Source organism: Coregonus clupeaformis, unplaced genomic scaffold (genome assembly GCF_020615455.1).
Source record: "Coregonus clupeaformis isolate EN_2021a unplaced genomic scaffold, ASM2061545v1 scaf0196, whole genome shotgun sequence".
Taxonomy (NCBI): Eukaryota; Metazoa; Chordata; class Actinopteri; order Salmoniformes; family Salmonidae; genus Coregonus; species Coregonus clupeaformis.
Window position 1 is genome coordinate 321,693 of NW_025533651.1, and position 24,631 is coordinate 346,323.

The 24,631-nt window shown below is 41.7% G+C and overlaps 1 protein-coding gene across 5 annotated transcripts in view; it reads right to left on the reverse strand.

The window, feature by feature from the left end:
• The window catches only part of LOC121556352 (transcriptional enhancer factor TEF-1), a 54,171-nt gene extending 29,540 nt beyond the window's left edge, over positions 1–24,631 (reverse strand). For all 5 annotated transcript variants that reach the window (XM_045214095.1, XM_045214093.1, XM_045214094.1 and 2 more), the window contains exons 1-3: positions 24,447–24,631; positions 23,899–24,025; positions 5,810–6,062 (exon numbers count right to left, since the gene is read on the reverse strand). In XM_045214095.1, the coding sequence (XP_045070030.1) occupies positions 5,810–6,011 (202 nt within the window). In that variant the 5' untranslated portion in view covers positions 6,012–6,062; positions 23,899–24,025; positions 24,447–24,631. The remainder of the gene's footprint in view (positions 1–5,809; positions 6,063–23,898; positions 24,026–24,446) is intronic.

Here is a 24,631-nt window from a genome sequence, read left to right on the forward strand (position 1 = left end):
GCATTTCCCCTCAGAGACTCAAAAGATTTGTGGTGGGTCAGATCTCAAAAAGGCTCTACAGCTGCAATTCATCGAAAGATCTGACTGGCTGCATCACCGCCTGCATGGCAACTGCTTCTGGCCTCTGACTGCAAGGCACTACAGAGGGTGAAAAGTGACGTGCCCAGTACATCACAGGGCAAAGCCCTGCCATCCAGGACCCCTATACCAGGCGGTGTCAGAGGAAGGCCCTCAAAATTGTCAAAGACTCCAGTCACCCTAGCTCAGTTTCTACAAGAGACGGTAAGCGGCACCGGGAGTGCCAAGTTAGGTCCAAAGAGACTTCTCAACAGCTTCTCAATTTCAAATATAAGATTCTGAACAGCTAATCATGGCTACCCGATATTTGCAACTGCCCCCCACCCCATACATTTTTACGCTGCTGCTACTCGTTAAGTATTTACATAGTCACTTTAACTCTACCCTACATGCAAACATTACCTCAACTATTTCACCCAGCTCGGTGCCCCGCACATTGACTATGCAACGGTACCGTATATATAGCCTCCCTCACCGTCACTTTTATTCCCATTGTATATATAGCCTCCCTACTGTCACTTTAATTTATATATCTTCTCAACACTTTTTTGTTGCTGTTTTATTAAATTTGTTTAAAATAAATGCACTGTTGGTTAAGGGCTGTAAGTAAGCATTTCACTGTAATGTCTGCACCTGTTGTATTCATGCATGTGACCAATACAAAATTTGATTTGATTTGAAACATCTTCACTGACTGACCCAGGATGACTACATAACTTTGGTGTGTCAACCTCTGAACTCATGACCTTTAAATCCTTTACATTATTCAACACAACCCCCTGCTAGTCTCACAATGCCAACATCCAGCCCGTTCAGACTGAACTCAGATTACACTTCAAGGGTTCCTCTTATCAAGAGAAAAATATATAATATAATTGGAATTTGGCCTTCATGTGTGTAAAAACACAGTAGTGCTCCATTGCCACAATGGCTCAGGAACAAAGAGGGGATTATTGTGGAGGTGTCTGATGCCTATCTGGCCTGAAGTTCCGCACACTCCAATCTGTGTGAATGCAGGTGACTCAGGGAGCCTGAGCTGATCCCAGAATTCCTCATTATCCGCCCAGCGGGGGATCTCAGGTCCGCTCGCTGTCTCTGGAAGCACTGCGGGGCCGGCGAGGCGGGCCCCAGAGGAGCACAGAGCTGGGCCATCGGGGGTGAGCCAGGTCTGCTCATTATGCCTAACTCATCCTTGGCATCCCTGCAAACCAAGTGCCACTTAGTGCCCGTGGGAGGGGCATGGGTCGGCCAACTGATGAGATGACAGAGCACACAGCATTGCAGTAATGGGAAAGCTTTGTTTCAAAAGACACAAGAAGGACCTAGGCATATACGTGGACTGTATGTGGACTGATAGTGTCTCCAATCTCCAGAAGGGTAATGTTTTGCCAACCAGATGGACAGAATCGTATGTAAAGCCCTGTCTTACCTGTACCTTAGCCATCAAGTTGAAATGACAGAAAGCAGTAAACATTTTCGACCTCTAAACTCAACAGATGCAGTGTAGTGATTGGCCATGCCCAGATAGGGCCCAATCAGACAGCCTCCAGGAGCAGAGCACCTCTGAGTTCCCCAGACAGATGGTAGTTTCACACATCATAATCATTACTGTTGCCATGGCTTCACTGCTCCATCACAAACATATTGTGATATTTAGACTGGTTTATGATAGCTGTGCCAGTGCTTTGTCTACAGTGATGTGAAGTGGAATTATTTGCTGTGGTACGTAACGCACACACCAGAGGAGTTAAACAGCTCTGCTATGGAAAACATGAATTAGAAACAGCCATTCTTTGAAAGTGATGGGTGTAAAATACAAGAAATGTGGCTATAGGCATCACCTAGGAAAATTGAAAGAATTCAGATTTACTTTGGCAGCAGTAAAATGGGAACGATTCACTCGTATTTCACGACTAGCGTGTAAATGCAAATACACAGTGAATACATTTATAATGTGGGGCATGTCATTTCATGCGTCAACCCTATTTCTGGGTTGAGTTAAATAGTGGCTTGCACAGCAGGTGAATTATGTAAGTAAGCAACAGTGTTGGGGGCTTGGGGCCACAGCCACTTTCTCACTGTGCTTTTCATGATCCTCTCATCAGCCAGCCTAGGGCCAGGGCCAGGCTCTGCCTACCATGCAGCTGTGCTGTTGTTCACCCCAGTCACAATTAACCTCTGAGACTGGGCACGGCGCCAGCCCCGATGAGACTCAGGGCACCAGAAAGCTCTTCAGGTAAACACTGCCACGATAGGCTAAGAAGCCGAAATTAGACATTGTTTTGAACCGAGAGGCAGTTGCTATAGAGACTGTTGCTAATTAACTGCACTCGGCCCGGGGGTACCAAAGGGCTTAAGGGCACTCAGGACGGTTCCTCTTGTGATGAGCTTTATGCACAGTACCCATTGCTATCCCCAGGGTCTCTCATCACCAAAATACCTGCGTCTCCACTCTCCATCTGTCACAGATGCCATGAGAGGGGCGGTGATGGTCTGTCTCTCTGCCCATCAGGACACAACCCTGTGGACCAGGATTACAAGGCTATGTGAGGGGAGATGCTCTATGGTTGGCAGGGCCCGGCTCGCCCTCTTAAAACACAAATCACTGTGGCGTTTCAGACCAATCAATGCCCTCCATCAGCGCTGAGGACCACTTCATGGCTTTCTCATCATCTCTGGTGGCATTCTGAAGTGATGCCCTGCGAGCTAGTGCACCTCACTAATGGAAATCTGTAGCATGCAGGTAGGAACAGACACATATCTAACATCGTAAACAAAACTCTTCAGTTTTTCTCGGGGAAATGCAACAGGTCGGTATGTCTAAAGATGAGGCTCTTGCTGGTAAATCTGCTTTCACGGGGGGATACCTCTAGAGGTATCCCCTTTGTTCTCTGTTTTTGAAACAATGACACTGGCATCATACAGATATCCCAACAATTCATGATTGGTGAGAAAGGAAGGAAGGTGTGAGATTCCTGAGGGAGATGAAGAGGCTGGGTTGTGAGATTCCTCTTGGCTCTCCAGCCAGACACTGTGTCTCCTGTGAGACAACATTGCCTCATTGAGAGCTGCATCTCTCCACAGTTAACAACACCACTGACTACATCCATAGCAGACTACCCTCTAAACATTGGCATTCTTCTAATAATAATAATACAATTTCAATGTTTGATAATTATTATATTTTTGTGCAAAAAGTTTTTCTTAATCAAAAATAACATTTGAGTGAAATTATATTTCGGTAAAATTGCTTGAAGGTAAGATGTTTGATGTTTCTTACTATTTCCTTAATTACACAGTTATAATATGTAAACAAACACAGGTAAAAAAAATAAAATCAAAACATTCCCAGTAAAAAGGCAGCCTATATTCCGTGCTGGGCAGCGCTACAGTCCTCTTAATGGCTCAGTGAGTATGAGTGGGGTCACAGTTCACGCTATGATGAGTTTGGCACTAGGACCCAGCAACAGCTGCAGGGCTGAACAGAACAGCTAGCATTGCCCCCAGAAAAAGCCAACTAACACACTGAGACCAGTTCCAATCTGCTCCCCTCCACTCCCTGCCCGCCCGCCTCACAGTCCCGCCAAACTTTGTTAGTTAGGCACTGAAAGAAGACCACATCCCCCTCCTCCCTTAAAAAAAATAAATAAAAAAATCTTCCTCTACACACTGTCTTTCAAAAGCGCTTTCACACAGCTGAACACTGGCACTCGACCTAGTCTGTTTTCAAGGCACAACAAACAACCTTGTTTAGAGCTTTCTTGTGCAGCATGTAAGCTTGTTGTCTTCACATCTTTGGATCCGTTGGCCATTGTGCTACAGAAAAGCAATTAAATTGTGCAGCATGAAAATTAAGAGAGAGTGTTACTCACATAATAATGTCTCCATTAACACATCCCTTGATAAACTTCAGTGGTACTTGAAGCCTTATTTCAATACAAGAAGGATCATCCCACTAGATTTACACACCTGCGCAGGTTGCCTCCAGAACTTCTTCGAGGCATGATACACTGTGGTGTTCAATCGTTGCTCAGTTGGTATCAAGGGACCTAACGTGTGCCAGGAAAACATTCCCCACACCAGTACACCACTACCACCAGCCTGTACTGTTGACACCAGGCAAAGTCGCTTAGGTCACTCGTTTTGCCCATTCTAACGTTCAATCAAACAGTGAATGCCTTGATGCCTATCTGCCTGCTTTATATAGCAAGCCACGGCCAAGTGACTCACTGTCTGTAGGAGCTAACCATTTTCGTAAACGGGTACCTAATAAACTTTTGTTTTGAGTTTGTATTCCAGTCATTATTTCACTGTGAGTGGTTGACAGCTCTGGCTCAGGGCACAGGGCACAGTGAAAGGCCAGTCCGGGGACACAGTGTTGGTGAGTATATACATGCAACTGGATACCCAGCACCTCTGGCATGGTTGACCTCTGCTCAATCCGCCTGATCTCAGGCAGGTCAAGGTACATTCAATACCCCCAATTACACAACCACTGACGGAACAGCTGTAAACACCACTCTGCATGGCACTTCCCTTTACACAGCACTGAAAACAAACAGAACAGCAGACAATGGATTTTCATGAAAATGAATAACCTTGAATCGGCTATTATCATATTCTTTATGCATCAGCCGAGCCAGCAAAGGCCTATCAATTCTCCCAAGGTTTGCATTTGACACAAAATGTGCTGTGTTATGTTAAATGCTGTTTTGTGGAATTTGTAAAGGTAGAAGTGCCTGAGCTAAAATATAACTGTCTGATGGTAGCCATTAAACAAACTGCATTCTGCAAGGTGTTAAATCTCTTCTCCAAATTAAACTTTTATTTCACCTAATTTGATCTCTTATCGGACAGAAGAATGCGTACAACAAAAAACGAGTCTGCCGTTTTTATTTGAGGATGTCCAGTCTGCACTAGTGAGTCTTGTCCTTAGCATTAATCATTTAAAACTTGCAACGCAAACCTATTTGTCATGCTTTAATCCAGAGCAGGGGGAGTGTGAGTGAGTTTCTTTGGCGCTCCCATTCTGCTTGTAGGGTAGAGGAGAGGAGGTGGTGCTGGGGTGGTGAGCTGGTTGATCGTGTGGTCTGAAGCCTCTTTGTACCGGCAGCTGAGGGGGCTTCACTGCGACTCCTAGACTTTACATTTGGTTTGGCCGGAGGGGTCACATGACAGCTGCAAACGAACACCCCGAGGGGCTTTCTGCTTTCACTTGACACTGACAGGGAGAGAGTCCAACACTGCAGAAAGAAAATATTCCCTCTTTCCATGACATCGCCCAGCCAGGAATGGGGGAGGGGGGGCACAGCTGGTGACAGCCGCAGAACCATCTGCCCCTGACTAATAGTTCATGCTGCTTTACTTATAGACTTCTACTTCTGCAGAGAAGGGAAAATTAATGTATAGCCACCGCCAGGGAGCCCTGAACAGCCTGCATGTCCCACAAATTAATTCCTGATTGACAATTTCACTCCCAGTCTATTGTTTCACTTGTGCTGTCCCTTTATCAACACTGAATCTTCCTCAGTCACTTTGGGCACTTTTAAGGTCCCATACCAAGATTATTTGAATGTGTAATGATGATATGCAATTGGTTTTAAAAGTTAAATGTTGTGACTACCATCTGAAAAAATGTATTTAAAAAAACTAGTCACGTATAATTACAAAGGAGGGTAACGCCCCTCTTCCTCCCATGTACCAACCCACATCCCAGACCCCATGTACTCACCGTACATCTTTCCCTCGTCAGATAGAATGATCTTCCTGCGCCCACAGGGGGGATAGATGGCCAGTGCCTCCTGAAAGCTCTGCTCGATGTCAGGGCTCCACACCCCCTCAGCGTCATTGTCTAGGGGCTTGTCTGCCGAGTCGCTCATCCTCTCCATGTCCTCGGCAGGGCTCTCGCTGCCGCTCCAGCTGCTGGGGTCCATGGTGGCGCTTGGGATCTCCAAGCCGAAGTCTGGAGCACACTAGGGAGAGACCTGGAATTCCCAATAAACAAACACAAGCCATCCGTCACTCTCCACAGCCCAGACATCTGCCTCCAAGACGACAACACACTGCTCATGGCCACTGGTCAATAGTGTGGTGAGCCAAACAGGAGAGGATTCTTGGCCTGGTTATCTTACCTATGATGTTAGGATGACTGTGGTACAGTTTTACTAGTTGCCATGGAAGGGACTAAAACGTTGCTTTATGCTAGTTTTTGTCTGACATTTTAAATGGTACTATTGAAAATCTTTCATGTTAGCTCCCATTTAAAACATATGATGTGATGGAGGTCACGTGCAGCTACTTCGTCACAGGATACATTTTGAGCATGTTGTAGTAGATTCACCTCCTTTACTTATCAACACAGTTACAGCAGAACGCAGAGGTTAAATAGATTAGCAGGCAAATAAAAAATATAAGATTGCAGATATAAATAAAATATGTAAGGAGAGCATAACCCTAAAACACATCCAGTGCACCTGGTATCTCCTGCACAGGAGCAGTTGAAGCCTTTTTAAACCAGCTGTCAGGACTGTCAAATAGACTCTTAAATCTTGATGAAATTCATGTAGGAGAACTATAGAATGTTTATGAGGCAAAAAGAGAAATGGAGAAGCCCACTCAAGAAAGGACACAACCAAATCTGTACCACTTTAAATTCCAAACAAAAAAAATTATCCCCTGTCCTCTTTATTCAAGGAAATAGTCTGTTTTCCACATTGTGAATTCCCTTGACATAGAACATTCCATTATGAGATTTTCTTTGCATTTATGCTGTGTAAACAACCTGCTCTGAATTAGATCCCCATTACAAACTCATTCAAACTGCTAGATTATAAGCAAAGGAGGAGGAAATCACATTTAAATTAGAGGCAGAAAAGTACCTAAACTGAAAGTGTCCATCTCTCCACAATCAAAACTATTGTCCACAAAGTGACTCATAAAAGCAATGTAGGTTCTAATGTATTGCTGTAGACAATCATGCTGAGTTGAATTTTAACGGTGAAAATCACAACTGGGGAGTTCATTCGGTGGATGTTTTTGTAGCCCTTCACTGTAGCACCCCCCACTTCCCAGTTTCCCTCCCCAGTCTCCCTCCCTATCCTCCCCTCTCTGTCCACCTTCTCCCTCCCTATCCTCCCCTCTCCCTCCAGACGACCGCTTCCTCTCTAGGCAAGATCCTATTCAAGCAGCACAAGCTGTTGTGAAGTGGGACTAGCAGCATATGTTTCTTCTAGAATGTCGGTTCATGACGGGGGAGAGGGGGGATGGGAGCAAGCTGTTTGGGAGAAAAAAAACTCCCAGAGAGTAGAGGGAGCGTTTACTGAATTCTGTTTTTGTGTGTTGACTGCTGACACTGCAGAACTTACTCACAGACTGATGAGGGAGGGGGGAAAACGCCCATTTCGACCACTAAATGGCTTGGGCTTTTTCTCCAGCCCTGCTCCCCCCACCCAGACTGAATAATAAACTACACTGGTAATCACTTCCAGCACGGTCATGATGTGATTGTAATACTTGATCTCAAGCAAGATTTTCTTTACTTCTTCAACAAGTCAAACCCAGTCAAGTTGTAATAGTGGTCTTTTTGAGAGGACCTTTTAAAAACACGCCTTTGTCATTGCCATTGCCGTAAGGGATCTTGAAAAACTAGTCTTCCCTCTGATACAGTATTTATTTTTCATAAATGGCTGTGAATGCTCTCTTTCCAGGGGTTAACCATTCAGATAGAGAGGAGAGAGAGAGAGAGAGAGAGAGAGAGAGAGAGAGAGAGAGAGAGAGAGAGAGAGAGAGAGAGAGAGAGAGAGAGAGAGAGAGAGAGAGAGAGAGAGAGAGAGAGAGAGAGAGAGAGAGAGAGAGAGAGAGAGAGAGAGAGAGATCTAACGTGAGTGTCTGGACACGTCTGGTTTCCATGCTAGCTCATGATTTCCCTCCAAAAGAGGGAAACAACACTGACATTTGGAGGGGTGTTTAGTGAGCTCATGGCCATGTTCATCCCACAATGGGCTGATGGTTCCCCGCTCCTCTACAGGTGGTTTCCCCTGACGCGCCACACTAGGAAATGAATACTGTTACACTGAAGCGTGCAATGAATTATTGAATCCACCACCCCACTCCCGTCCAACAACAAAACACAAACTGAGCTCTCAACCACGACTAGCATTTACCGCTAGGGAAGGGCAGCAGAAATATTTGGCCAATCATATTGCTACATGAAAAAAATAGAGCAGAAAATATTTTAATCTGGGGTATAAAGATGTAGGGGTGGAGGGGTAATACATACCATTGAAATGGTATAATAGAACCTGGTAGGCTAATTAATTCATTTTAAGTGGTACTCTTAATTAATTGTGTTAATATAACCACTATAAATAAGCCTTTTCTCTCTCCTCCATCCATTGCTGAGGATGGTGTGCAGACACATCTGCTGTAGGATTACTCTGAGGGGGGAAACAGCAGTGCACACTCCATGCCATGTAATCACAAAGAGTTCAAAAGGCTGAGGCAGCATAGGGGATCAAGGGTACCTCTCTTGGCCAGTAGAAACATCCACATTGTACAGCTGGCATATCTACAGTAAGTCAATGCTATTTACAAATGCATTTACTTTATGGCAGTTACATTGTGATATAATCCATGTCCGCAGAATTCTATGACATATTGGTGATAACTACACATTTCTCTTGTTACTGTACGTTTATTGCCACCATTCGCCAAAGTCAATTCAATAGAATAATACATTGTCAAGGGTGTTAAGAAGTTTATTTCCCACCAAGATGCCACAGCCAAAAGCACTCTACAGTATGTACCCTGCATTAATGACTTTAACCTAACACTGTCATTAGTACGATGTAGTCTATTAACCTGAACAAGTGTTAGAGAACAACAGATACATCTATAGAGTAAAACCAGCTTAATCACTGGGCAAGGCTGAAGTCACTCTGCAGTCATTTGGCTCAGTGATAAATCACCCTAAATAATTTACCTCTGTCACTATTTCATAAGGAGCATCTCTCAGGAGAGCACCTCTACAACCAGATTAATTCTGTGTCCAAGCGGATGATCACCTCCTTGAGCATTCTGAGGAAATATGAGGTCAGGTTAACTCAATTAGCCAGAGTTTGATGTGTACGTCTTTATGTTTCAATTACTGATAACCCTTTGTTTCATTGATCTCTTGACATTGACAAGTGAGTCGTTCTTGCCATTTTGAACAGAGTGAGATCATTAGAGCATAGCAGTAGACATTGTTTGCTGAAGGTTTGCACATTTTCTACAAATAAAACATGCTTTTAAACATAAGATGAATATCATAGAACACCTTGACTATTCTTCTAATGAACGTCCTCTAAACTATTGTCACTCTGCTGTCTTAATGGAGAAACAAACACAGGGACATGTTTACAAAAATAAAATAAAACACTTATCTTTCTTGATAGGAGAGAATAGAGGATTTGCTAACTCCCAAGACTTTGACATTTCATCCCTAAAACATTTACATTACTAAGATAAATCATTGCTGTCCCCTATAGACTTGAGTAATGAAAGGCAAGGATAAGAAATTCACCAATAGAACATGATGTAGTTGAACTGAGCCAAATCCAAATGCACACCATGCCAAGCGGATAGTAACCTAACAGAGTTACTGTGTTGTTAAGAACTTTTTAGAGCACTCAAACAAGTGTGTCTCTAATATTTAGTCTATGTCACACAGCCTTATGTATAAATATGCACGGAGGAGAATGTGCCTGGGTGCTTTAGCCATAACAGGTATGCTATGCTGAGCTGACTGTGTGTTTGGGACCGGGAGAGAGACGAGTGTTGTGATTAGTGCAATATGTCTCCAGATGATGCTGAAGTGGTGTTGTTTGTCCAGGCCCCAGTGGCAGATGGGAGACAGAGATTAGTCATGCAACAATATACTATGGCTGGGCTTCTGTCACTACACCTTGCTGTCAAAGCAGGGAAAGCAATTCAGACATACCCAGAACAAGGACACCATTCTACAGAGTAGGCTACACACAAATCCCATTCCCACCCAGGGAGAGGCACTTTCTCTCCATCTTCCATCACTCAAAACAAAATAGCCCACCAACAAACATGATCATTTCATTTACATTTACATTTGAGTCATTTAGCAGACGCTCTTATCCAGAGCGACTTACAGTTAGTGAATACATATTTTTTTTATACTGGCCCCCCGTGGGAAACGAACCCACAACCCTGGCGTTGCAAACGCCATGCTCTATCAACTGAGCTACATCCCTGCCGGCCATTCCCTCCCCTACCCTGGACAACGCTGGGCCAATTGTGCATCGCCCATGAGTCTCCCGGTCGCGGCCGGCTGCGACAGAGCCTGGATTCGAACCAGGATCTCTAGTGGCACAGTTAGCACTGCGATGCAGTGCCTTAGACCACTGCGCCACTCAGGAGCTTAGTGTGCAAAAACGTAGAACTATAAGCAGGTGTTTGCTGCACACTTTTCAATACAATTATGGAGCTAGACTGGTAGAGCAACATTGCATTAGCTGCCCTACAGCATGCCTACAAAGCAGAAAGATGCTTAATAAAATGCATAAGACTGTAATAATGGAACAGTGTGGTAGATTGGAGTTTCTCAATCTGGCTCCATTCATATATTTCTGCGTAAGTATGGTCCCCTGTAGCTCAGTTGGTAGAGCATGGCGCTTGCAACGCCAGGGTTGTGGATTCGTTTCCCACGGGGGGCTAGTATCAAAATGTACGCACTCACTAACTGTAAGTCGCTCTGGATAAGAGCGTCTGCTAAATGACTAAAATGTACAAATGTAATAGTACAAAAATGATGAAACAATACGAACACCTGCAACCTTCAGCAGGTAAAGAGCATTGTGGCTTTTGTGAGTCATTACAGTTAATTGAATGTCTGGAAATATATTCAAATTCAAATTCCCAACTCAACTAAACCCAACTGTTTCAGTCATCATAATGACTACACTAATAGACTAGAACACAGACTTCAACAAAACCCCACATGAAAAGTATGTGATGACTATAACGCCACCACTTTAAATTAATTTGATTAAGTATTATTTTTTAAATCAAATCAATGATGAAACAACTGCGTGTACTCAAATTAGATCTGACGACATCTTTTCTCCTCACACATATTCCTGTAACCCTTTGTACATACAATGGATGATTTCTTGCGTCGTGTCTACTCTAAAATGAGATTGGAAATGAGGACTTCCCTTCTCTAAGGGCCTAATACTGTGGGTGGCAAATTCTATGCTTTTAAATCTCAGTGGCACGGTCATAAGCCAGGCCCATGTGTATATATACTTTTTTATTAATGTGGTTATAATATCATAGTGGAGGTCTATAGCTTTCCTCACCAAAAGGTTGTGTTCATTGTGTGTGTGTGTGTGTTCCCAGGTTCTCCTGAGGTCCTACCCCTCTCTGAAAAGTCTCCCCAATCATTGCAGCCTCTTTCACAACTCACAGCCATCTACACACACACATAAACACACAGGCATACACGCACACACACACACACCCCAACAGTTCCAGGATTGGGGATTTGGATCTGTAAAAAAAAACAAACAATGGAAGCTTAACAGGATACACCACGTGGCTGTTGTTTGATGGCAGGATTTGTAGTATCGCACTGATGTGTCTCATCCATTTTACAGAGAGAGAGAGAGAGAGAGAGAGAGAGAGAGAGAGAGAGAGAGAGAGAGAGAGAGAGAGAGAGAGAGAGAGAGAGAGAGAGGAGAGAGAGAGAGAGAGAGAGAGAGAGAGAGAGAGAGAGAGAGAGAGAGAGAGAGAGAGAGAGAGAAGAAGAGAGAGAGAGAGAGAGAGAGAGAGAGTGATAGAGCGAATCAGGGCAAAAATCAATTTATCAACATGCATAAACTAAGAAAATGACAACTTATACCTCAGAGAGTTCAGTGATAGGGTTGAATGGCGGGAACCCGGTTACTGAGATTTACCGGGATTTACCGCCCAAAACCACCCCATTTTCCCGCGATAAATAAATACGAGAAACATTTTATTTATATGAACAGCATGGCGTGAAATGGAACTGTTAAATTATATGCGATGTCTAAATCTGGTTTCTCTACGGCCTCTGCATGATGAATCAATGCTTAGGGTGGGGACAGACCATCTCACAATGCATGTAGACCTATCATCTCATCATGGTGACTTTTTTTCTTGTGACAGGTAGGCCTACATTTGCTGCAGCGTAGCCTATGCTACAGTAATATAAAGACCGAATGCGCGTCTAATTTACCGGCTTTTGGGGGTCGCCTTGTTTTTTTAATTGTAAAGATTATAATTTTTTAAATTGCAGCTGCAGAGTTTTAAAACAGTCTATCACTCAAATATCGTTGCTTTAAATCAGTACACGCGCGAGCACTCTCTCACATTCTTTCTCTCTCCATCAACTCCATTCAAATTGCATCCAAAATAGATAATCCTGTTCAAGACATTTATATAGCCCTAAATATATATGTCCTAGCCTACTTCTTTCAGGTAATACATTCAATGCAGTATTAGCCTTATATTTAGCTAATTAATGATGGGTTATGCATAATAAACTTCTAACTTATAGTCTCTGTCTCTTGCGCAATACGCAAGCACCTGTGCTGCACTAGCCTCCTTAAAAAACGCTCCTTAGCTCTTGGAGTCCCATGCAAGAAAATCTACATTAGAATAGCTTGCTGGACACTTTTTTTTTTTTTTTTTTACATTTCTTATACCAATAGACTATTGAAGAAGGACGCAAGCTCTTTTTTGCTGATCGTTAAATACAGCAGCCAAGAGAACTCACGGGTAGTTTGAAAGAAGAGCGAACGCGGGATGGCGGTAGGCTGTAGCAGTTATTTATTCAGACCCATAACCATTCAATCTTCATGAAGAGAAGTGAAAGCCTTCTGCATCTAATTCTAGTCCTATATTATTCAAGGATGTCATTAGAATGATGAAGATAAGGACAACAAAAGTTATTTCATGTAAATGTTAAAAGCGAGTAAGGAATGAAGCAACAATAGAGAGATAAAGAGGAGGTAGGCTAATAACATTAGGGGAAATATTATGAAAGGTATATATGCGTCAGCCTACTAATTTATACAAATATGCCCTATTATATTTCAAAATTAAAATACGATTCGCTAGCTTATACTTGTAACTTTGTAGGCCACATGTGCTGCACCAGAATGGCATGTTCTCTTCTGCTTTATCATGGTTTGAAAGATGTGCATAATTCCAATACATATAATACAGTATAATACAATACAGTAATACAGTTCACATTCAAAAAGATTAGCCTACTGGAGCTAGTTTCATATAGCTAGCTACATCTATGGGCTTTTATGTTTTTCTGTCGTGCGTAATGTGCAGTAGCTTATATCATATATGTATTGGATAACGGCATTTGGGCTTTTTTGGGCTTGGGCTCATTAAATGTCTTTAATGTAGGGCTCATTAAATGTATTTAATATATGGCTCATCAGGCTCAGATAGCATCAGGTTTGAATTTTCATGCTGATCAAAGCTCTAATCAAATCCAGACATACTTTATAATGCTTTCGAATGACACTTCCGGTTTAGGTGGGAGATACCGGGTTACCCGGGAGAAAAATGATTTATTTTCGGGATGGAACATTTGTAAAATACCAGGGGAGAAAATAAACCCTATTCTGTAATAAAACATGACACAAAAACTATAATGTTCTAACTGTATGATTGATATGTTTTAGTCCCTAGAGAAGTGAACTGTCTAATCTGGGAGCTTGACAAAACCTCCCTTATTGGAACTCCAAAGGCGATAGCGCTATCCAAAGATGCAAAGACTCAGCTCACTGCACTCGTAATATAGGATGGACAATTCAAAAGATGTTGACAATAATAGAATTTCACTTTGGGCCAATTTTACGTGTCACGCTCTCTCAAGGTCATTGGAAAAGATGGAGGAAAGAGATTTCGCTAACAAAGGAAACCACTACGGAACAAAGTTTGAGATTGTCAAATGTACAACATTCAGAAGAGGGAGACATTCTTCCCATAATTGAATGTTTTCTGAAAATAGAAGCCCTGCTTTTTCTTAGCAATGACAATACAACTACAACAAGATTACTTTTGGACAGATAATAAACATCTACACTGAGTATACAAAACATTAGGAACACCTTCCTAATATTGAGTTGCACTCCCCCCTTAAATATTTTGTCTTGCACATTCACCCACTGAATGGCACACATACACAATCCATGTCTCAATTGTCTCAATAATTAAAAATCCTTCTTTAACCTGTCTCCTCCCCTTCATCTACACTGATTAAAGTGGATTTAACAAGTGACATCAATAAGGGATCATAGCTTTCACCTGGATTCACCTAGTCAGTCTATTTCATGGAAAAAGCAGGTGTTCCTAATGTTTTGTACACTCAGTGTATATTCTGATTCCAATGTCTTTGTAACCCTAGTAAACTCCCAAGCCAAACCCTATATGGCTTGGTGTGACATTTTCATTTACGATACAACAACTATGTTGAGTATGTTCCAACCCATATGTTTTAAAACAAGCTTCTTGTGAATAAGGTTATTGCATCAATTCAAAAGGATTTCTACAAACTACAATTGTAAAATGTCTATTCAATTAAGCTAACCTAAAAATAACCCCTTTTCAATCTCCACCGACCCTTCACATTTATATGGCACACATCTGTGTGAGAGTGAGCATATTTTGTGGTGTCTGCCCACTCTTATTTTATTCCTGCAGAGGACTCTGTGGTAGTGGGAATCATTATCACCTCATCACACAGGCTGTCATGGAACAGACCCATCTCCTTGTTCATTCCTGTTACTGGTGTTCATAGACTCCACATATCCCCAGGACACCATGTTACACCTTGTTTATCACAAAACCTCCAGTAGCCACCAGGGCCACAAGGAAGAACAGCCATTACTGATGCTGTTGGAAGGTACTTTTACTTTTGAACTCTGCATTGTTGGGAATGGTCTCGTAAGTAAAAGTAAACGTTTCACTGTAAAGTCTACTACACCTGTTGTATTCGGCGCATGTGACCATTCAAATTTGATTTCATTTGAAGGTAATAATGCTGTTGACAGTCAAATGTGATAAATAGAGAACTAAAAGATGTTAGGAATTAGTAAAGACATTATTTTCGTCAAAAATACTTCTGAAACATGGATTGAGTGAGAGCATCACAGCATGCTCAAAACTAAGTATGCCCAGATTCCATCTCTCCATCCCTGTCCCCAGATGCCAGGTCTTCAGCACCATGTGACATCAATCTGATAGTCCTGAGATGTGAGCGGTACATGGGGACTGTGAGGTTTCCTATTGAGCTGGTCTCCTAGTGTCTGAGAATCTGAACACTAATTATCCCGGCCAGAGAGAGGTAGGAATGTCACCTGTAGAAACACTTGGGGCCTTAACAGATAATTGCATACTCCTATCACACCAAGGTCGGCACCATGGAAATGGTCTTATTAGCAAGATAAGGGCGAAAGCGGGCAACAAGTGAATGCATTGGCAAGGGTTGGGCCATAGTTGTGACATGGCATTATGGGAGATGACACTTATCGGCAGATTACATAAACCACTCTCGTTCACGCTAAGATGGAATCCAGCTCCTTAAATTAAAAGAACCCATTTCACCGATCATACAGTCCTGGGTAATGAAATAGTAGATGAGAGTTTTCAAATGTAATTTTCCATGTGGAGTCCTTTTGTGCTGTTATCTCAGAGGGTGCAATAATGATCCTGTGAATGGCTTTTGCGCACCCCATAATGACCCATAGTAGTTAAGCCTGCACTGTGGAGAACTATAATTACCATGTGATTACAAAACTCAATGTTCGCTGTGAGTTTTAAAGGCGTACCATGGGCTTTGGCTAATTATTTCAGTAATGTTGAATGTATGCCAAAGCCCTCATGTTTGGAACAAAAAAGTATCCAATTATGTATATTACCATGATGGGACATTACTGAGATTCCATTTACTTCATCAAAACATGTTCATTATAACTGGAATGGCATGTATCAAGAATGACGAGCAGAAAACCTTTCTGTATGGTATGGACCTTGAGATATAAAGTTATAGAACATTCATGAAATGAGAAAGGTTCAAACATTCAGAAAGCTTGTCTTTACATTTCTTAGATGAAAACACCTAGCAACATAGACATATGAGGCTTCTTCTCTTAGACATCTATTCTTTCTGAAACAGGCTTATTAAAAGCTTTACCGCATCTATTATTATGGACGCAAGTTTTGACTGACCGAACCCAGTGCACCAGTTTTGCAAAAATGTCCAATTGGCACGATTTTAGTTCTGCTCTAGCCTCTTTAAGGAGGGGAAAATGACAAGGTGTGCAGGGGAACACAAGAATGTCTAGCCGTACACAGGGACAAACCGATTGATCTACGTAGTATTGGATTTTTCTCCAGGTTTCATGAATAATTCTGCTGGGTATGGAGTGCTGATGAATGAATGAACAAGGTTTTCAATACCAATCTCCCAATGCAGAGAGCAAAAGGTTCAGTAGAGTAGCTCACTAATGCTCCCTCTGTTATTGGCAACGGCCAAGCGTTTATTTCATGCCTCTTTAAACCAGCAGGCTTGGGTGCAGTGAATCTGTCTGATAATATCCCACTCAAATGTGAGGCCTGGAGCCGCCGCCCAGCGCCCGACCAACGGGCCGCCCGCTCGGGGATCAATCTCTGCTCGGTAGAGAATGGGATTGATTTACAGGCGCTGTCAAAGAAGCTCTCCCAGTCCCCACCTGCCTCACGACATATCAGAATCAAGTAGCACCTTCACGACCTGGGCATCACATCAGATGCAGTGGGAGTGCAGGGGACCAATTTCCATCAGTCTTTTACTGTAGATGTCTATTCAGAACATTTGCAAACGATCTGCTAAAAAATGTGCCCATGATATATTCTTCACATCAGAAATTATGAACTACAAATCCATGACATAAAAACATGCCATCCAACCGCAACAATGACGTTGGAAATCAATGCATTCGACGCAATAAACGTATATTTGTCAAAAATATGCTGGGCATTCGATCGGCTGCACATGGTCGCGTCACACTAGTGAGGAGAGAAAGGGGAGCGCATTAAGCGCAGGAAATTAAAGCTGTAAATAAACGTCCAGCAGATAAAGGATCCCTTGACAGTTATGAGAGCATAGCAGTCTGGAGGCTGCAGGCTGGGCTCAGTCAGGACACTGTGGATGGGCATGAAAAACCAAATCAGTGATGAGCATGAAGACCACCATCTGCATCCAGCTCCTCCATACCACACTCACCATCACAGATCCCTCCATCTCAGGAAGGACGTCTGTTTGGGCCTCCATCTGCCATAAACCAGCCCCTCCTACCAAGGTGCTACTGGCAGAAAGGTCAAATGGAATTTTCTAGAAACTATTTTGTTTGTTGTTCATTGTGTGGCGGATGCTGTCCAGTTTATTGGTACTTAAAGGAAAGCTTGGCCAGATGTGACACATCGTCCCCATGAAGCTCCAAGGTAATGTGATGGAGAAAATTCCTTGTTGACCTGGCTTGGTTAAGTACATATTGAGTCACTGTATGAAACAAATACCATATAAATCTGCCAGTGCCAGTGTCAAACAAAAGCTCAAACCTCACTCAAGGTTTTCTCAAACTCTGATTTACTCAACTGATTTTTTCGCCCAACTTCAGCACAAAGCTTTAATTCATTTCATGAGCTTTTCCAATTAAGCATGCAGTATACACAAACAAAAAACCATTGAACAACTATTGAAAGAAACTAAGTTTCTATTCACATTGACAATGATAATTTCCCTATTTGAAGCCCAAAATTTAAAGAGGGGAACTCTATTGAAGTGCTTACCTTGTAATATAATTTATTTGTCAGGGCACAAAGATACCAAATCACACAACTTTGTCAGAACATTTTGAGACAACATTTTCAATAAATGCAATGAATGTCTCAGGCTAGTCCATAGCCACAGCCAGCATCAATGCGAAAATGGACCAAAGCAATATGTATGGTCCTCAGACTGAGCAATTAAACTGTTTATGAGGTGTAATCATATTAGGCCAATGTATCCCAGCTTTCCCAGCCAAACATGCTTACAGTAGTATTTACATACACACAGATCTAAGCCTGTAAAGAAACCTATGAATGATGCGCTTCGGGCTAGAATTCAAACTCATTCACTGGGCACAGTGTGCATACTAATGTTGGGAGCTCACCCAAAGTCTATCTGTGCCTCGGCTGAATCCAGGGCAGCTTCAGGGCAGAGCGAGCCTGCCTGATCTCTGTCGGCCATGATAACAATACAGCAGCCATTAATGAAAGGCCTTGTAGGGATTTATTACAAGAGAGGACTGGGGAATACGGTGCCAGAGAGCCTGGACAGCCCACATTTGAATACAGACCACAAATTATAAACGGTTTCAGTAAATGAAGTGACTGAGGGCCTTTGTTCCACGGGCGTACATCTTCCTATTGCTAGTGGGCACTAAACTACTAGCATAGCCTGCACTGGGAAAGGAAGTTATTGAAGCCTGGATTTCCTGCTTTCGGCTGTGGCCAAGAACTTGAAGGTTTATAGTGGTTTCAGGAACTGACTCATCTAATGATTAATGGATTAGATATTGCTTCTCATGTGTGTCTGGTCATGTGGTAGCTCATTTAAATGACTTTTTCCCATCCAAAAAAAGAAGAGTTAGGAGAGTGCGAAAGTAGGGAAGGTACTTATAACAATTTCCCAATAACTTCCAAATCATTACAGTTTAATAAGACGTGATTAAGACGGCATTTGTATCAACATTATTTGCTTTCCTGAGAAACTGACTGAGGCTGACATATGGTTTGAATTATGAGGCTATAATTGTAAAGGGCTGAAACAGTGGTTTCTTTACTGTATGACTTCGAAAGATGAGGAAAGCTCTTACATTTTATTTTTCTCTTTCCGTCTTATTTCCCCCAGATTTCCTGCAACAGTTTGGCAGTATAATGCTCTACAACGTTGCTTTTTAAGGTTTCTTTGACTCTTTGACTTATCTAGAGAGAAAGTGCTTTGGTCCTTTTGAAAATTAACATATGATGAGGTAAAGGTCGATATACCAAAAGACAAAGCGGGACAAACAAATGAATACAAAAGCTGTTTGTCATAATTATACATATGGAGAAAAAGTGAATTACACTTGCAAAGGCGGTTGACAAGGCCAAAGTGCACTCTAGCTGGCAGTCATTTTATGGCTCCAGTCCTGAAGCAGATTTACTTAGATGACGTCAGTGGCTTTGAGCCAGATTTTCCTTTTTGGTGGCACTCTACATCGGCCTCTCTGAGGCCTTACTGAAACTGTTGAGCAGCAGACCATACTGCAACATTCTCTTTCTAGAACAGACTTTACATCAGGGCACAGAGTGACTGGAACCCAGCAGTATGGTAGTGTGTGAAGCATGCTATCCGATCACAGACACACTGATGTGACGATGAGTCCCTCCCCTGCTAAATGTCTGCATGTAATTACACATTTAACGACCCTGTGTCCAGATTAAATTACAGATCACATCTCTTTTACTCGCCCTACTCCTCTTGTTTTGTGCAGCTATAACAAAAGCAGCATCCTTTCATTTCATCAATTCTTCCCTTGATTAGATAAAGGAATGCTTTGTGCCATTCAGATTCCCACAAGGCATTTCTCAGACTCTTATCAAACCAGGAAATAGAAAATATTTGTTGGGTATGCGTAATTGTGCTTTTGACCAGTTTAGGCCTTTATTCCTAACAGCTGTTTCCATTTCTTAAAGAATGCAACAAATGTAAGGAGGAATTGAACAAGAATAGCTTTTCTGAAGAAAAGAAAATGTCTTCCATGCCAACCTTTACTACTAAATAAACACATAAAATGACATTGTGAAGGAAAACTTGTGGCACCAGCCCAAGTACATTCCCCCTGCACAAAACCAATACACTCAAACATCAAATGGTTTCCATGGCATTCTTTTTTCCTATGATAACTCTTAATTAGTTTTGACCGCAGATGGATTTTAATAGGAAATTATGTCTTAGTAGAATATTAAAACGACAGGACGTGCCTGTTTGCTTTGGGCTGTATCCCGCTACATGTTCACAATGCCCCATGACCACAGAGGGAAAAACCAGCTTGCTGATTGTAGATGCTGTGGTAATGCCCATTGTGTGGTTCATTCTTACCTACTGATGCCTTGTCTAGGTGAACATGATTACAGAACTATGAATGTATTTGTTGTTCACTTCAACATTTATGCTTAGTAAACGTTGAAGTACAATTCAAGGCCAGGAATTTCATGGTAAGAAGAAATCACTTATGTGCACAAATACACATACACACACCTACAATAACTCACACACACACACACACACTGTCCTACAACAGCTGGTGACTCAAATATGAAGCATATTAAATGCCATTGATAAGGTAAGGGAACAGATAGCTTATCGGAAGCATACAAGAGCCATATGGTGCCATAGCCAGTGCAGCCTGTTGCTGGCATAACAATGGCCTGGCCAGGACGTAGAGCCACAAGCAGAGAGTTGACAAATGGCCGTTGGCATGAAATCTCAGTTCATATTTGCATTTTTCCCTACAGGTGCAGAAAATGATCCAAGCAGATGTCAATGAGAACGGGCTTGTTTGCACTCAGCAGCTCAACAGCCTCGCACACTCTCAGTCTTGACAACAGGAAAGACAATGGGTCTCTCTCTGCTCCCAGAAGTAATCCAATCCACTCAATGCCTCAGTAATGCACATATTCTCTCCACATTGCACAAGTGAAAGACTACATTCTTCTTTTCCCAGCCCTGAGACTTCCACATTCTTAGGCAAAACATTACAGCGGTGGGATTTCTAAAAAGGCATGTGTATTCAGAGAGAGGTGGTCTGCGTACAACTACAGTACTGCATGTTGAGGTTCAAAAACTTTTTGAGAATTTTTTCAAGCTAGAATCCTTAGTTGCTACATCCATTTTTGAAATGATAAATTAATTATATATATACCCATTGATTCTTTTAATGAATTTTTACCCAATTTTTCATGATTACGATCTTGTCTCATCGCTGCAACTCCCCGGAACGGCGCTGTCTTCAACACCCACTAACTTAACCCAGAAGCCAGCTGCACCAATGTGTCAGAGGAAACACTGTTCAACTGACGTCCAAAGTCACCCTGCAGGTGCCCGGCCCGCCACAAGGAGTCGCTAGAGCACGATGAGCCAAGTAAAGCCCACTCGGCCAAACCCTCCCCTAACCCGGACGACTCTGGGCCAATTGTGCGCCACCTTATGGTCACAGCAGGCTGTAGTGACGCCACAACACTGTGATGCAGTGCCTTAGACCGCTGCGCCACTCGGGAGGCATACCCATTGATTCTTCAAGAATATAACTTATAAATGTGTCATGTTTTACTCCAATGTTTGTAAACAATGCAAATATAAAAAACACTGTATAGCCTCAAAACATAGAAACTGCACATGTCAAATTGAGTGCCAACAAATACCTGTCCGATGAGTCATTGGGGCTAAATGAATGTTATAACAAAAAACTATGTGAAGCTTATGTTCAGAAAAGGGGGAGGAAGGGGTTAGTAGGCTACAGTCTATCTGTGATAAATGCCAAGTTCAAAATTCCTGCAATACATCTGATATATATTATCGAATGCCTCTGTAGCATATTTCCATCATATACATTGACGTGATATTTTTGATTAATCTTATATGTTTATGTGATTGTATTTTAACATAACTTTAGATGGTATTACTTTGGAATAAGAGAAATTCCAGATAATTATAATAATTCTTTAATTTCACACACACTTGGGGTTCAACTGATATCATCTGGTAAAATGGGAATTCATAAGCCCACTTTCAAAAGTAAAAACTCATGGAGTCAAGCAAAGATAATGTAGGCGGCAGGTAGCTTAGTGGTTAAGAGCGTTGTGCCAGTAACTAGGTGAAAAATCTGTTGATGTGCCCTTGAGCAAGGCACTTAACCCTAATTGCTCCTGTAAGTCGCTCTGGATAAGAGCATCTGCTAAATGACTAAAATGTAATGTACTATTCTTGCACTTGAAAATGCCATGCAGGCTAATGTCCAACAGGTCCACTTGTTGCATAAGCAGAAAACAAAGCATCTATTGCTGCTCCTGATTTCCCCCCTGCAGCTTTACTTCTCAACATCTTGACATGTCAGGGGTTAAGTCTGATAGAAGTCAATCTGTTTAATTAGTAAATTATAATAGCCTAGTTAGAGGAATCAACAAATAACACATTGTATCTTGCTGGCCCCTATTTTCAAGAGAGACACACTGAAATATAAGATGATAATTAACTGCAAGAAAGGAGGTCTTTTCCCCAATCACACAATAGGGGAACTTGTTTTCAGAGCTGAATTCCACTCCATAGCAGAGAACTTGCACAGCCACAGAATACCATCATGCAGTTTGGTTTGTTTAGTTATGAATGAAGTGGATATCACCATGCATCGAAATAACCAATACATTTTACCTTATATATTCACCAACAAGCATATACCGTTATAATTGAATAGTTTACATTCTTTGAGATAATATAAACAACGCTATAAGTGAATTACACTATAATTACAAAGGCCTCCTCTATAAAATATATTTGCTTAAATGTCAGACAAACTATATTGGAATTGTATCTGATGGTGTGACCTTGATGACGTTTAGCATTTGGTTCAAGTGAGGGCAGTCAGGCTACATAACCTATTAAAATTAATATGTTTCAAAGCTCTGCAATAGCATCAGAGCACACCACTACATCCACATAGCCTACAATATATGGCAGTGCAAAGTTTCCCTCAACAAATTCATCCTTAAATAGCAACAGGTGAGCATCTGTGTAACATATAGGTAATTAATGTCTATTACGAAATTCTAAAGGAATAGGAAGCTCCATAATCTTCCTCAACCTTCCTTAATCTTGATCAAGACTTTCCTAAGATTAACTGACTAACGTTATAGGCCTATATTTAATAGGCGTCGGATCACACGGTTTCTTCGGATGCGATGAAACTTTGTAACACATATAAGTGGCCTTGGCTACATAACGCGACCCCCTTCCCTGTGATTAATTCAGATTTTAGCTGAGCAGGCAACAATGTATCCCGAAAAAAGGCGGATATGGAAAACAAGGATCGAACAGAGCAATGAAGCAGACATAAACATAGCTCAGATCCCACAATAGCCTACTTTTATGAATTTATTTTTGAAATAGTTCAAATCTATATTGAATTACCAATTGTTTAAAAAACAAAAAAGGACAAAGAAAGTTCAAATAAGAACTGGGTAGCAATGGTCGTTGTTTTTTTGCAACGTTTTAGTGTCCGAAAGCAAGAAAAACATAGCTTTGAATCCAAACAGATATCAAATGTTTTCATCCACTATCTCTACAACACCAAAATTATGTAATAACATTTTCAGATTATTTTGTAAATGCAACAGATTGTGCTTTATAAATTATATTATCTAAAAGTATGTTGCCCGGCCCGCTATTCTACACTATGAAGGCACAAGGGCAATATGTGTTTAAATGTAGGCCAATATCTGTTTAAATGTAGGCCATAATCTTCTACTGTCAAATATGATCAAAAGCTAATATCTTAAAAGACACATCTAATCAATTCGGCAACACTGATGGAGCTTGCCTATGATCGATTGAATCAATTCCGCATGTAGAAAATGGAATGCAAAGAATTTGATGGAATTTTTGTAGCCTAAACCTGATAAAAGAACGAAAAATATACTTACAGTGACTTCAAGGGACGATGGATAAAATACACGATCAAAGGTGTTGGAGCAACAAGTCTTTCAGCAGAATGTTTTTGCACTGCTCCGAAAATGTTCCACTGAAATCTCCAACTCCCGGCTGAGCCAACTAACGAGAAGAAAACAGTAACATTTTGATCCGTCATCTTGTCCAAAATTGTCATTCATAAAATAATGTACGTCCAATCGTATCCGGAATCCTGTTAGGAGTTTGAGGTTCATGCACTGGACTTACTGCTATATAATAGGGCGTATGGTCGGGCTTCTTTACAAAAATGTGAAAAATGTCAAAGATTTTCGTGTCAGACGAATACAACACTGAGTGGACAAAGTGAAAGCACCCTGTTGCAACAGCGACAAGAAACGGCAACCTAAAATCTCACCGACACACACTTTTATTGTAATATAAAAATATGCCCACTCATTCTAAAACCATACATTACTTCTTATTTCTAATGAAAGAAGCAACTTCATCATAACAGTGTTAGTCTGCAACCATTTTGCATATCATTAACTACATTGAAACTTACCTCAAACACCTCCGTTATTGTTATTTGTAATACAATTCGTCCCCCTTTGTTTGTCTAATGTGGGATATTATAGTTTTTGTAAACTGTGTAAAGTTATTGTTGTGTTTCTGGGCCAGCCGGATATGTGTACGTGAATCGACAGCGCACGGACAGAGATGCGAAGAATGCTCGGAATGAGACCAGGA